This window comes from Babylonia areolata, chromosome 21 (genome assembly GCF_041734735.1).
Source record: "Babylonia areolata isolate BAREFJ2019XMU chromosome 21, ASM4173473v1, whole genome shotgun sequence".
NCBI lineage: Eukaryota > Metazoa > Mollusca > Gastropoda > Neogastropoda > Buccinidae > Babylonia > Babylonia areolata.
In genome coordinates this window covers 26,423,940-26,440,301 of record NC_134896.1, presented here as the reverse complement: position 1 = coordinate 26,440,301, position 16,362 = coordinate 26,423,940, and the positions used below count along the sequence as shown (strand labels likewise).

General features: G+C 42.8%; 1 protein-coding gene across 3 annotated transcripts in view; it reads right to left on the bottom strand.

The window, feature by feature from the left end:
• The window catches only part of LOC143296516 (kinesin light chain-like), an 89,255-nt gene that overhangs the window by 12,921 nt on the left and 59,972 nt on the right, over positions 1 to 16,362 (bottom strand). For 2 of the 3 annotated variants that reach the window (XM_076608503.1, XM_076608505.1), the window contains exons 11-14: positions 16,164 to 16,263; positions 14,728 to 14,777; positions 13,683 to 13,750; positions 12,662 to 12,770 (exon numbers count right to left, since the gene is read on the bottom strand). In XM_076608503.1, the coding sequence (XP_076464618.1) occupies positions 12,662 to 12,770; positions 13,683 to 13,750; positions 14,728 to 14,777; positions 16,164 to 16,263 (327 nt within the window). Of the gene's footprint in view, positions 1 to 4,061; positions 4,110 to 4,882; positions 4,999 to 9,027; positions 9,274 to 12,661; positions 12,771 to 13,682; positions 13,751 to 14,727; positions 14,778 to 16,163; positions 16,264 to 16,362 lie in introns of all 3 variants that reach the window. The other variant, XM_076608502.1, reaches the window with a different exon arrangement.

Genomic DNA, 16,362 nt, shown 5'->3' with positions numbered 1-16,362 from the left:
CCCCATGATCCAGAAAGGAGCACAAGGCATGGAGTGGAAATGTTTGTTCCTGGCAACATACCATCACACACCCATTCTGCTGCTAAATGGGGAATAAACTTTGAGCCCTCTTCCTTGCACACAAAACACTGAACAGGGGGGGTGAGGATAAAAATATAAAACAAATATTTCCATTTTCAAAGCGCACAACCACCCCCCCCCACACACACACACACATGCAAACACACACACACACACATTCTTTCCTTTCTGTTCCAGCTTTGATCAGCCTCTCTTTTCTCAGTGGCTGGTCATTTCTTTGTCATGCTCTCAATGTCCCTGTGTGAGGGAGGTCATAGGAAACAGTAGCACAGTGCCATCAATGAAGCTTACCTCTCAATAATACCTACTGCTCCTCACATCAACAAACAGTTCTATCCTTCTATCTATCCTTCTCTGTCCACCTTGCACAGTGAGAACAACCGACCTAGAACCATAGTCCTACAACCTGCCCTCCCTACCAACGGAAAAGTCCAAGCTTTACTTTTTCTTTGTTTTTTTCAACTATTAACTCAAAACTCCCCCTGCTACATACAATGTGATGATCCAAACATCCTTCAACCTGTCCTCCCTGTGAGTGGAAAAGTTCAATACTGTTTCTCTTCCAACCTGCACACCCAACAAGAGGGAAAGTCCAACCATCTTTCCCACTTAAAACACAGTCCTCGCATATTTCATTCCCCATAGTGGTCAATCCAAAATGAACAGAAATTAAATCAAACAACAGGAATGGATACTGACCAGCTGTTTTCCACATCACTGAAATACAGCTACAGGATACAGTAAATCCGAGAGTCCCATTCACTCCCTAGTGCTGCTTATGACACTAGTTAAGCCTGGGCTCTAAATCTCCTTGCAGTGAATAGACAAGAATAAATCAATGCAAAGAAGCAAATTAAGTCTCGGCACTGAACAAAGTGTTTCATTACAATACGGTGCAAACTTTTAAGTACAGGTAGGGAAAACTTTAGAAGCTGTAACCATGAAGTGGCCTTGTAACTAAACTGCAGTCTATTCTATACATGTCTCACCTGAATTCCGCTATCAGAGATGGGAACAGGCAAACGAGAAAAAAACCTGAAAGTTGGGCTGGGGTCTAGCGACAACGGCCTAGTCCGTGGGCCAAGAACTAGATTTTAAAAACTTTTTCAGAGACAACTTCTGGCCTTTCCTTGCATGATTTCAAGTTTTTATCATTCACATTTTTATTATCTTTTTTTTTTTTTCCAACAAGTCAATGCACTTTAGCATACCAAAAAATTTTCTCAACAGATTTGTGTGATTCACGAGAATGACCTGTGGGCCTCTCAAAAATACAGAATTCAGAATCAGTACTGTAGATTCCATCTGAGCTGTATAACCAGAATGCTTAGTTGTTAACAGCATGGCTCACACACCCACGCGCCATACACTCGAACACATATACATATGCAAAGAGAGAGAGAGTACAAGAGAGAAAGACAGACAGAAAGAGACAGTAACAGAGAAACCAAAATATCCTCAACAGAGACCAGACCTGCAAATGATTCTGCTCCCACTTCTCTTGTCAAACAGCTCACAAAATGTAAGGTAAGAGATAGATGGAGAATCAAACACTAAGTTTCTGTTTTAGTTTCAAGGAGGCGTCAATGTGTGCAGGTTATTCCATGTACGTTACACCACATCTTCTTAAAAAAAAACTTTTTTTTTTAAAGAAAGAAAGAAAAAACAGGAGCACATGCCTGACCAAAGCATAAACTCAAGGCACTGGTCAGGGCCTTGAGAACCCACCGTAGGATGTACAAAACATAAGCCTAAAATGAAATAAGATTAATAAACAAAATGTACAGATAAATAAACACAAAAATGAAATTTGATAAATAAAGTCACAGACATAACACTATTCTTATGGTAAATAAAGTAAGACAAATAAAAATAAACAGATAAACAAACACATTAAAATCTGATGAAAATAAAAGATACACAGACATCAAATGACTGAATTACAACATAAATGATCAAAATCAAACATTAAAACATCAAATTAAAGAACAGCAACACTGGTTAAGAACCCACATTGGTCAGCACTGCCACAAACAGACCAGTCTTTGAAGAGCTTTTAAACTTTTTACTCTCTGCTGAAGTAAATATTTCTCCTAACTTGACAGTTTCCCAATCCCAGAAAAAGTAACAGCATAACTTCAGTTTTGCAAGTTATACCACTCCCAACCTAATTCATCATAACTTTACAGTTTCCACAATAAGCAACACCCTGACTTCACTTTTGCCAACTTCTACAGCTGGCAAATAAATACCACTCAAACATCTGAGCTCTACAATTTGCAACAACAACCCAAAAAATCTGATACTGGTCAAAAACTATAAAATAAAATAAAAAGCTGCGTGCTCAGCCAGGCACACAGAACTCGTGAGACAACAGGAAAGAACTTTTCATGGAAAATGGCACCAGTCAGGTATGAGGGGAAACGGTATCATAACACAGTGTGAAAAAGGAATGAGTCAGGGTATGCGGGATAATGATTTAACACAAGGCGGGCATCAGTGGATCATGTCAGTCAGTGTGAGTGTGAGTGTGGAGTATCCTGGGTATAGGGAGAGCGGGGTAAGTGGGAGTCTGTGGGGAGGAGATGAGGGGTGGGGGTGGGGGGTGGACAGGAAGGAGAGTGGGCAGTGCTGGTCTCACAAACCTGGGTGGTGTCTTGAGTGGGGTCAGTACACTGGGTGCCTCACAACACTGCAGTCTTGAAGGATGGACAGGACTATTACATCGCTCACACACTTAAGATATACAGCAGGTACAAAATGGGTGGCAACAGTGCGGGGATGGTTATCACCACTGTCACTCAAATACAATGCTATTACTTGAAATTTGTTGTTAAAGGGTGGAAAGGAATGGATAGGGTTGGGGGTGGGGGTGGGGGCAGGAGGCTTGAGGAGGGGAGCGGGGGTGGGGTAGGGGGTGGGGGGTTGGGAGAGGGGGAAAGGTTTATTTACAATGGGAAAGGTAAACACTTTTCAAGTATAGCACCACCCCTCCCCCATCCCATCTCTCTCCATCCCACCTGTCTCAGTCTGTCAAGCACTTCATGAGTAATGCAGCACACCACACCCCCCCCCCCCACACTTCCATTTTTCTTTCCCTTCAGTTTTTCTTTCTTTCTTTCTTTTTTCCTCCCCTTCAAATTCTGGAATTCATATGAGCTTAGAGAAAGACAAATTATATGTGAAAGCAACAGACAGACAGGTAGACAGACAGATTGAAAGAAAGAAGAGAAACAGATAGAAACAAGAGACAGAGAGGGGAGAGAGAGAGGGGGGTAGGGCGAGATACCATAAGTAATAATCTGTATCATTCTGGATGGAGCTCTTGGCTACAGGGGTCTTACACCTTGTGCACATTTTGAGCAATCATTTATAAAAGATTGAACATTTCACTCACTCCAAAAATAGTGTTTACACACACACACACACACACACAGAAGTTTAAAACAAATGGACAGACACAGAGCACTAATAGACTGGGCATTTACAGAACAGGAAATGGTTTTAACACAAGAAATTTGTTGTTTACTCAGTTCTTTCCCAGTATGTTAAAAAAAAGGAAAAAAAAGAAAAAAAAAAAAAGAAAAAAAAGTCACAAATCAGTCAATACTCAGACCCAAAATGCTACCCGTCTCAACAAAGCAGTCATCACTCAGACCCAAAATGTTACCCATCTCAAACAGATCAGTTACACCGACACCAGTGCCTTGTGCAAACACACTGTGCTGTCATCATACACAAGCAGTGAAACCTCTAATCTTTTTTCAGAATATCTGGAAGTACAGGGAAGAAAACAACTGGTCAGCAGGGAATTGAAAAAACTCCATAATTGGTTGAAAATGGAGATTCATAACCTGAAAGGAGGAAGGGGTTGTGGAACTTTTCATACTCATCGGGATACACGTCAGCAAAAAAAAAGGAAGGCTTAAACTTGATACTGGGGTAGGCAGGGGTAGAGGATGATGAACTTTGGCACCCACCTTTCGTTACCAACGTTTCCGTAATAACTCCTCACAAACCAGTTAAAGCTAAAAATAAAAGAATATGTTAGTCCAGTGATATGTGTTTAACTCTACCCATTTTTTCTGCTTTTTTTTTTTTTAATTACATGTTTTGCACAGTTATGCCAAATTCTCTTGAACACTGAATTATTCCAGTAAATGTCTTCTCCACTTCATACTGAGATACTGTGACTGTGTGTGTGTGTGTGTGTGTGTGTGTGTGTGTGTGTGTGTGTGTGTGTGTGTATTTTTGTTTGTTTTTGCAATGTGCAGCGACAACAACGCTTTTTGTTCCTGGGATCAATGAATGCGAAAGATCTCTTCCTGATTTACACATCACGCACACAGACACACAAATGCACATACATTCCACATGCATGCCCTATCATCATTTACAAATACTTATTAATATGTTTTCAAAATCTTCATCCATGAAATTCCCACAGTTAGTTTATTGTTTTTTTGGTATATCAAACTCAATATAATTTTTTTTTCTTCTGAAAATCCTCTTGAAAAGTTCTGTTCATAACTTAAAACTCTTTGAGTGCAACAATTCACAGACTTGAAATTTCTATCGCTCCCCTTCACTGGCTCCATATACCTACAAAGTTCCACACATGCGAAAACCTGTGTTCTGCTCACCTTACAATGAGATACAGTCCCTTCAGTGCATTCTAGCAGAGAATGAGCTGACAAATAAAACTACCAACACTACAGTTCTTTTAGTTGTGTGTTAATTCGGCGGTGAATGATATGGAAGTGTGTGGGGGGTGTGGGGTGTGTGTGGTGGCACAGCTTACCTGCCCGAGGTCTCCTCCGGCCCTCTACCCTTCAGCTTCTGCACCAGTTTTGCGCTGCCCCGCTTTATGGACGCCCGCAGTTTGGTCAACGACCCGCTGCGCGTCATTCTCCCCTCCTTCACAGGCATCCAGTATACACAACTTCTTGGGGACCAGGGGGGGAGGGGTTTGATAGCTGGTATGCCACAACCTTATAGCTTTGTGTGTTTAACATCTGGTACACCCCAACCTTACAGCTTTGTGTGTTTAACATCTGGTACACCCCAACCTTATAGCTTTGTGTGTTTAACATCTGGCACACCCCAACCTTACAGCTTTGTGTGTTTAACATCTGGTACACCCCAACCTTATAGCTTTGTGTGTTTAACATCTGGTACACCCCAACCTTACAGCTTTGTGTGTTTGTTTTAACATCTGGTACACCCAAACCTTATAGCTTTGTGTGTTTAACATCTGGTACACCCCAACCTTATAGCTTTGTGTGTTTAACATCTGGTACACCCCAACCTTACAGCTTTGTGTGTTTGTTTTAACATCTGGTACACCCCAACCTTATAGATTTGTGTATTTGTTTTTAATCTGGAGTGCCCCAACCTTATAGCTTTGATTATTTCTTTTTAAATCTGGTGTGCCCCAACCTTATAGCTTTGTGTATTTGTTTTAACATCTCGTGTGCCCCAACCATATACTATACAGCTGTTTGTGTTTGTTCAGAACTATCTGGTGTGCCCCAATTCCTCTTTTTTTTTTTTTTTTTTTTTTTTTTTTTTTTTTGTTTTTAGCTGTGTTTTAAATCTGGTGTACCCTAAACCTTACAGCTTTCTGTATATGTTTTAACATCTAGTCTGCCTCAACCTTATAACTTTGTGTTTCTGTCTTAATATTTAGACTGCCCATATCCTGGAGATTTCTGAGTTTGTTCTGATATTTGATGTGTGCATGCAATTTAGTGCTCGTTCAACTGTAGCAATATTTGGTGTGCCCCAGTCTTACAGCTTTTTTTTTATTTTTTTTATTTATTTAATATTTGATGTGCAACCTAGAGCTTTATAGGTTTGTTTATGTAAATGGTTTATGTCTGCTATCACACAGCTTCAAGACAGGCTGAGGGAACAGTATAATGACATACACTTTCTGCCACTAAAGCAGGAATCTCTGCCCCTCCCCTCTCCTTGGTATTATAACCCCATTCTTTAGGATAAAAAGCCCTTTGGACAGGTAGTAAGGGATATAAGATGTAGAAGGAAAAAGAACAGAAAAGAAAGAGAAAGAGAAAAAGAGAGAGAGAAAGAGAAAAAGAGAGAGAGAGACCGACCGACAGACAGACAGACAAAAAGTAAGAGAAAGAGAGAGAGGGGGAGAGAGAGAAGTGGACAAGAGAGAGAGAGAGAGAGAGAGAGAGAGAGAGAGAGAGAGAGAGAGAGAGAGAGAGAGATTCAAAAGAGAGGTGACAGAGGAGAAAAAAAAGGAAGCAAAGATAGAAATAAAAAAAGAAAAAAAAATCAACAACAAAACAAACATCATGGGCAAATTCTGCTGTCCACTGGGTGTTTAACGTTAAATCTGAAACATCTGTTGCACATTTATTCACAAATTTATTCCTGCCACTTCCAGAACAAGACAGACAGAATCACACAGACACAGACACACACACACACAGGGACAGAGAGACAGGGAGTGAAAGAGACAGACAGACAGACACAGACAGGGAGTGAGAGAGAGTTGGGGAGCAGGGTCAGAGAAGACAGACAGACAGCTCAAAGTATGAGACAGACAGAGAAAGAGAGACAACAGAGAGATGCAGACACACAGACAGACAGACAGACAAAAGAACGTAAGTGTTACGCTGTGGCAGTGTCAACCCACTTCTATGACATGTCTATCATCCCACAACAGCTGTGAAACACTGGCAAAACCTGACACAAAGCTTGGAGCAGCACTCAAACCCACATGTTCCCTGACAACAACACCCACAGCACCAAATAACCAGCACACTTCAGCAGCACACTTTAACAACCAGCACAGCTGTCCACTGAAATACATCCCCCCCCACGCCACCGCCCCCCATGCCCCAATTATCCAGTCTTTAGAAGTAAATGAACAACACTCTGATGCTTGTTCTAATAGTGTAGTAAAATACCTCATGTTTCTTGCATGCAAATAAAACATATCTCACAACTGTAGAATGCAAGTTAACAGCTCTCATGTTTGTATATGCTAGTAAAAATCTCTTATGTTCGTAGAATGCAAGTAAACACCTGTCATTTTTGTAGTGAGCAAATAAAAATCATTTTGTGCTTGCAGTGTGCAAATAAAACATCTCTCATGTTTGTAGTATGCAAACACGAGTGTAAGCATGTATGCATGTGTTCAGACAACTGTGTGTGTGTGTGTGTGTGTGTGTGTGTTGTTGTTGTTGTTGTTGTCTTCAGTTTAACGTCTTTCCACTTGAAGTGATATTAGACGAAAAAAAACCCAAAAAAACAAACAAACAAAAAAAAAAACGTGGGGGTAGTGTGTGTGTGTGTGTGTGTGTGTGTGTGTGTGTGCGCGTGTGCGCACGCGTGCATGTGCATAAGTGTGCACATGTACACACACACTTCTGTGCATTCATGCATGTGGGTATTCATATTTCACCTACTTCACGTTGCATTTTGCTACATAATACAAAAAAGGGTAAAATTTTATCTATGGGAAACGGCAAGTTGATTTCAAGCAGGATACGCAGGTAATATTACTTCACAACTGATACAAAGAGAAAGTGGGGAGACAGGAGGCAGTGAGGAGGGGTGATATTTTTCATGTATTCAGCACGGAGTGCGGAGGGAGAGGGGGTGGGTGGGCGAACAACCCAGTATGGGGAAAACAGAGGGTGCAGAACAAGAAACTCGAACTTTGAGCATGGATAAATACATAGATCGATAAATGAATAACAAAACAAGAAGGAAAAAAAAAGATAACTGTACAAGGAATATGATCTCATGTTGAACAGCACAGGGAAGTCGTCTTATGTTGCGGAATAAAAAATGTGGAAGGAAAATGTGTTGCAAGAGGAATAACAAAGGTGGGAAATAAATGACAAAATAGATAAACATCTAGATGCTGCCTGAAGTTAAAAATGGACTGAAATGTGATCTCAAGTTAACAGTGGAATGAACATTTTGTTATTCCAATAAAAATGAAAACAAAAAACAAAGGGGGTGGAGGGGGGGTGAGAAAACTGGTGCAACAAAAAGAACTAGTGCTGTGGGAAATGGGATTCACTCATAGATATCATTAAAAAAACAAAGTGTGTGTGTGTGTGTGTGTGTGTGTGTGTGTGTGTGTGTGTGTATCTGTGCATGTGCGTGTGTGTGTGTGTGTGTGTGTATGTGTGTGTACATAGCTAGCTAGATAGTATGATAGAAAGAAAGATAGATAATTACTTATTCATATTAAATCACACTATTGGGGTTGGGGATGAAGTGCCCATTGAAAAAAAAAAAAGAATTCAAGTTTAAACCTGTGGTACTTGTATGACAACATACTATCCTGAAGAAGAAACAGTGAACATGAAGTTCAAATTATAGTTGCAGAAAAAAAAAGAGTTAGAGACAAAAACCATGTGCAACATATTTTTCGAGACCTTTCTATGTCTGTTATTCTGAACATGGCAAACATACAATGCCATTTCCAATGTGATATCACAGCTAAATCTGCAGACTTTGATCAGCTAGTTCATGATCACCAATCACAAAAAGGACTTGAGGGATCAACACAGAGGTAAGATTCTTTGAACAGACAGTATTGCTTTGCTTTCAAGTTTCCCATCAGCCAAGGGACCATCTGTGAGCTGTGAGCATCCACTGCTGCTAATAATCACTCTTCAAGTTCAAATGTTTAAAAGTTCAGAGAGAATAATGTCAAACACATGGAAAAGAAGGGGGAAAAAATACCTGCACAACTATATGCTGAAATCAATTCTACAGGAGCATAGAAACCTATCCAAAAGTTCTCAAGGACTGTGGTGAAGAAGTGCCGTTCTGCTTGAAGAAAGAGGGTGTGGGGGTGGGAACAGTACACACACTGTGCCGCCAAAGCACAGCGCAGAGGACAGTGGTATCAGCAGCAGTGGCGGCAGAGGAGGGATACCATAGACTACTCACACCATCCCCTTGCCAGCCGACGTTCACATTCCCCTCCTCATCCCCTTCCTCCCCGCCAGCCTCATAGTGGGCTATGTTATCCATGGAGGCGTGGATCGTCCTCCGTTTGGGCTGGGACCCGGACCCAGACCCAGACCCAGACCTAACCCGCACTGCTCGCCCGGGACGCGAGCCGGCTGCCCTGTCTGTGAAGTCTGACACAGCACTACTGGCTGCTTTGCTGTGCTGGCCCTTTGCCTGGGGGTCCTGAAGTGATCAGCAACACAGCGAATGGTGATAAACTGCTTCTTAACTAGCGCTCTTTCTGCTGTCATTATTTGCTTTATTTCTCCCCTTGTACAGGTGCTGAAAAGGTTAGGCGCTCGTCACTTGCTGTTGTCAATGTTGCAGTCTTCTCCTGGCTTGTTGTGTAAGAACTCGTTACTGTCCCATTCTGTGTCATGACTCACAGGTGCAGGGTTGATTATCTGACATTTACAAAACAATCAACACAGAAAGGCCAACAGACAAAACAGAAACTCAGAATTATGACTGAAGAGATAGGGAGGGGTGGGGAAGAGACAGACACAGAGAGAAAGATAGACAGAGACAGTCAGTCAGTTACAGAGAGACAGACAGACAGATCTATACAAACTGAGTATCATTTAAGAGGCTAGATGGATAGGAAGACAGACAGACACAGATGTAGTATCTGCAAGTTTCCATTACCAAAGGCAGAATTAATTCTCTCTCTCAACAAATCTAACTCTGTGACAGTACAAACAGGTAATACTCTCACAGACACAGGAGGAGGCCTATCAGATGGACGCTGCACCAAATTCTTCACCGATCCAATTCCACCACATCTCTGCCTCTTCAGTCCCTAAAGAAACTGAAAGGAGAAAAGGCAAACATCATGATAAACAGTCCTCAAAGCCAAGCCACCCCACAAGAGAAGACCCTGCACTGGAGACCCTCAGAGCAGACAACGATTGCAGCGTCCCTCCCCAACAATGTGAAACAACAACCCTGTCAACGTCCACAGGAACAAGACAGGACCTGCAATCCCTTCCATTCCTATCCTTTTAGCTCTCCCTGCCCCCTCCACCCTCCTCTCCTTCCCCTGTACTTCTGCTCTCTCCTCTCTTCTTCTTCTCTCCAACTCTTCCGTTATCGATTGTTGGATATAACTTGCAGTCTTTATGAAGTGATTGAAGGATGTGGGGAGACAAGCATGTCAATTGTTGAGCATTCCATCTGGATATAAGCTAACACTTTCCAGTTTTCCCTCAGCTGTGTTTGAACATGTATATGCTAGCAGTATTCACATTTTGCAACTGCATGACATCAACTAGATTGGACAATCTGCTTCAGCGTATTCTTAAGCTTGTGTACCAATCTCTTCCTCTTTCTCCACAAACACACACATGCGCGCACACACACTGCTATATATACAATAAAATGCATGGAGGAATATCAGCAATATCCTCACCCAAAGAAGGTCACACTGATAAAAACTTGCGGCACCCAAAATGCCCATGACAGAGCATAAAAAAAGATTTAATGCTCCTTGATCAGACCATGCCCTTCACAATCCACAACACCTCAGCACCAGCCCTCACCATCCACAGACCATGCCCTTCACAATCCACAACGCCTCAGCACCAGTCCTCACCATCCACACACCATGCCCTTCACAATCCACAACACCTCAGCACCAGTCCTCACCATCCACACACCATGCCCTTCACAATCCACACCTCAGCACCAGTCCTCACCATCCACAGACCATGCCCTTCACAATCCACAACACCTCAGCACCAGTCCGCACCATCCACACACCATGCCCTTCACAATCCACAACACCTCAGCACCAGTCCGCACCATCCACACACCACGCCCTTCACAATCCACAACACCTCAGCACCAGCCCTCACCATCCACAGACCATGCCCTTCACAATCCACAACGCCTCAGCACCAGTCCTCACCATCCACACACCATGCCCTTCACAATCCACAACGCCTCAGCACCAGTCCTCACCATCCACACACCATGCCCTTCACAATCCACAACGCCTCAGCACCAGTCCTCACCATCCACACACCATGCCCTTCACAATCCACAACGCCTCAGCACCAGTCCTCACCATCCACACACCATGCCCTTCACAATCCACAACGCCTCAGCACCAGTCCTCACCATCCACAGACCACGCCCTTCACAATCCACAACACCTCAGCACCAGTCCGCACCATCCACACACCATGCCCTTCACAATCCACAACACCTCAGCACCAGTCCGCACCATCCACACACCACGCCCTTCACAATCCACAACACCTCAGCACCAGTCCGCACCATCCACACACCATGCCCTTCACAATCCACACCTCAGCACCAGTCCTCACCATCCACAGACCATGCCCTTCACAATCCACAACACCTCAGCACCAGTCCTCACCATCCACACACCATGCCCTTCACAATCCACAACACCTCAGCACCAGTCCTCACCATCCACAGACCATGCCCTTCACAATCCACAACACCTCAGCACCAGTCCACACCATCCACAGACCATGCCCTTCACAATCCACAACACCTCAGCACCAGTCCTCACCATCCACACACCATGCCCTTCACAATCCACAACACCTCAGCACCAGTCCTCACCATCCACCGCCTCTCACAATACTCCCCCACCTTTCTCCCTCACACTGTTATTCTCTCCATCAGTTACCCAATACACAAACCAGCAAACAAACAGACCCCCCTTCCCTCTCTCCTTTCCACCCCTAACCCACGCCCCATCCCTCTATCCCTGCACGCCAACCGACAGACCCAAACATTCTGAACAAAAGGTAAGTCCTGTCAGGCAGAAATCCATGCAGTCAAATCTGCCACAAAGTCCAAAGAAGAATGAAGCCAAGAGTGTTAAAAATCAATAAACACACAGAGGGACATCTGTTTTTATGTGTGATTTTTTTAAACAAGTCCAAGGCACAAACAATTCCAAGCCAATGCCTTTCAGCCCTTCGCATCTGCTTGCCTGTACATAAAGGTGCAGAGACAAACCCACAAACATTTTTCTTTTTTCTTTGTTAACACTTTTTAATACATCTTTGAGTGGTGAAAGATACTGACCAGCACTGGCTCAGAGCTGTGCACCTCTCTCTTAGTTACACAACCAAACATTCCTGCACTTGAATACCCTTTAAAAGTTTGAAACAGTGAAAAGTGAGAAAAAAACCCCTGACCAAACCCATCACAGTTACAGTATCTGTGTACTGTTAAAAAAATAAAATAAAAATAATAGAAAGCTAGAACACAGAACGTGATACATGTTACTCAACTGGATTATCACCGTGAATATTCAACAGGCAGACAAGAACCAACCTCTCCCATCCATGCCAAAGTACTACCATATTATTCTACATAGGAAACAACAACCACCACAATAAATGGACAGAGACAGCAAGAACCCCAACCAGAATACTGTTTAGTATGTGAAAACAATAACAACAAAACGGACAGAGACAGAACAGTCCCCAGCCAGGACCCAGAACTAGGGGCTGCAGGAGAGTGACTATCATGCCGTGCGGGGCCCCGTAGAGGTCAGCAGCAGCAGCAGCACCATGCTGCAGGCACTCACCATTTTCTTGGTACGCATGGCACACTCCTCCAGCGTCTCAGCAGCCTCGTATTTCCCCTGTCTCCTGTACAGGGCCCCCAGGTTCTTCAGTGTTGTCGTCACTGTGGAGCTGGAGACATACACAGTGCATACAGTCTGTGTGAGGCAGTGTGACACACGCATACCTGTAGGGTGCTTGTGCATCAACAAACACGCACACAAACTACACACACACACACACTACACATACACACATATATGTACACACACACACTAAACATACACACATATATATATTCACACACACAAGCACATGCACACACACATACAGACTCACATACATGCTAAAATACAAATATACATTGCTAAAGAGATCTTATTTTTTTGCTTTCAGAGTGCCAAAGAGAAATATTGTGGGGGAGGGGGTTACTCTCTGTGTGTATGTGTGTGTGTGTGTGTGTGTGTGTGTGTGTGTGTGTGTGTGAGAGAGAGAGAGAGAGAGAGAGTATTTTACAAGAACCAAGTCATGTACATGCAAATACTTGAAAACCACAAATAAGAGTATTGTACAAGAACCAAGTCATGTACATGCAAATACTTGAAAACCACAAATAAGAGCAGTCATATATACACATATGTAAACACACACCAAACATCTTGTAAATATGCACACTGTCTAGAAAGAGAAACACAAATGAAAGAACCTAGATAATGATAAGAGAGCATGTTATTGTTTTACACTGATGATGTATGCATGATTCAAGAGCAAGGACCGACACTTTGTGTTATGTGTGTGTGTGTGTGTGTGTGTGTGTGTGTGTGCACATACATGTGTGTGGTCCCCTGTCAGTCTGGAAAATGTATCCACTTTCAGTTTCAAGGAGATGTCAAAGCATGTGGATTGAATCATTGAGCTACACATCCGCTGTTTGGAAAAACAAAACAAAACACAACAACAACAACAACAACAAAAAACCAACAAAAAATGGGGCAATCCGTTCTTTGCATAAACCTGACCATGTTTGCAGAGCTCACCACCTACCTGTCCACCTTGGAAGCTTTGTGCCAGCTCCCATAGTCTGGTAGAGGGGGGCCGTCTTTGTTCTTCCCCTGCAAGCAGATAACACTCCACACCTCAACCACTAACCACAATTCATCAACATTTATAAGATTTTAAACTCTTTAAAAAAACAAACAGATTTTTTAACACTGTTTTGTTTCTTCCCCTGCAATAATCTAATCGACACCAGAACTACCGACCACAACACATGAATATCTTATACATCATTAACACTTTTTGTTCTTCCCCTGCAAGCTGACAACAGCCCATGCCTGAACTACTGACCACAACACATGCATATTTTATACATCATTAACACTAGGAATTGGACTCCCTGCTGGAGTCTGCACTAGTGGGTCATGGTGAAGTATGTGTAGTTTGAAAAGATTTGTAACTGTTTTTATTTTTCCTCTGCACACTCACAGGGGAAAAAAAAAATCTTAAGCAAAAAGGTGGGGAGGGAAGACGGAGTAGGATTTTGTTCTACAAGATGGTAAGGTGAGTCAAGAGTCACGGTATCCAAACAAATCTGACTGCTTCCTTTGGGAAAAACAACAACAAAATTAATTCAGCTGAATTAAAAACATGGCACTATGTATCCTAGCATTTTCTTTGCACAATTTTGTTTTTTTTTTGTACTTCTTTCCTCACTTCTGCCATGATATTACATGTTTATGTGGGAGCCGTCAGCTAGCTGGTTAACTGGGAACTGACAGAGACCCCTAGTCTTCATATCATGGAACGGGCATAAATCATGTCCCTCCTCTTCACGACAGGCTGGGTGCTTCTTGAGGCAAACAAATTGTTTCAAAAAGAAACACACACACAAATTAAAAAAAAAACCCACAAAAAACAATGATACGACAAAACAATACAAAACAAAGTACCAATTAATCACACCCCAAACACACCCCATTCTCCTCCCCACAACAAAAATGCACACACACACACACACACACACACACACACACACACACACACACACACAAACCAAGCAGTGAGAAATGATTTAATCAACGGTACTGACCTTGTTCTCTTCTCTTTCTTCTGCTCTCATCCAGATGGGTTTGTTTTCCCCTGAAAACATTTTTTGGGGTTTGCTTTGAAACACACATCTGGTACCTGATATTCATATTCACAAACTGCCACTTTAGCCTAGCAGACTGTTCATTAGCTTTTGTAATTGTCAAGCTTCTATAAGTGCATGTGTGACCCGTCACATTTTGAGATTGTACTTGCCTGGACACAGAACCACTTTCCATTTCAACGCTGTAGTTAATGCTTGTTTCATGGTTTATGTCTGTGTCTGTATGACTGAATATTTGTGTATGTATTTCTGTATGTATTTGTACTATTTATGATTTAATGTCCGTGAAAACATGTGCATGTTGGACACTCTCCATTTTCTTTCCCATTTCCTTTAATTTGTAAATATCATGTAATTAAAAATTTTTAAAAACCAATTTTGTACTCTGAGCTGGGTTATATTCTATCAGCTTACATTGTACTGAACCGGGCACAAGCATACATAAACATGCATACACACACTGAGACACAAACACACAGACAGACACTCAGGCACACAGACACACACAAAAGCATACACACAAGCACATTATCAACACCACCAAATTTCTTAACCTACCTGCAGCGTACTAATAAAAAGCTGATTGCAACACAAGTTCAATAAAAAAAAAGGTCTGCCCTTAACATTGTTGGAGTAAAAACAGACATGTAAAAAAAAAAAAAACCAAGAAAAAAAAACAAGAAAAAAACAAAACAAACAAAAACCCTCACAAATAAGTGAATGTGAGAGTTACAGCCAATGAACTAAGAAGATACAATAGCCACCGTGGTGAAGTGGTTAGTGTTATGGACTGATGACTGGGAGGTCATAGGTTTGACACCCATCAGGGGTGGGTTTGTGTTTTTTTCAGCCTGTGGTCGGCTCCTGCCCACAGTTCAGTGTACCACGGACTCAAATGGGAAGACTGGGACCACACAGTTGAGGTCACCCACTTCATGGAGGCATCTTTAGGAGTGTTGCTCAAATTCCCTGACCAACACTGCATAAGTCTGTATCTCTCAGCCTCGTAGACGCCAGAATATACCATGACAGTACATCCTAGTCGAGTAGTCCTAAGACCTAAATGGAGCCCCGACAGCAGCAGCAGCAGTATCCTATCACCAATGAAACAGAAAAAGCAAAATGTCCCAAAATTCTTGGGAAAAGGGGACGGCTGATCATCAACGAAACAAAGAAAACAAAATGTCCCAAAGTTCCTGGGGAAAGGAGAGAGGGGAGGGGGGTATGGTGGGGAGGGAGGGGGGGGCTGATCATCACTGAATCAAAGAAAACAAAATGTCCCAAAACTCTTGGGGAAGGGTGGGGCTGGGGGGGTGTGGGGGGGAGGGGGGGGCAGAAAAGAAAGGAATATGGGTGGTGGTGGTGTCAATACTCACCCTCCACTTTACCAAACTCCTTTTCGTGTGCGCGGGTCAGCACCTCTTTGTAGAGGGTCTCTGCCTGCTTGTACTTGCCTTGCTTCAGGTAGGCCGACGCCTGCAAGACAACGCTGCAAGCTCAGTCAGTCTGTCTTCACTCTGTTGCCTCCTGGGGCTCATGTGGAAGGTGTGTTATGTTGTATTGTGTGTTGCGTTG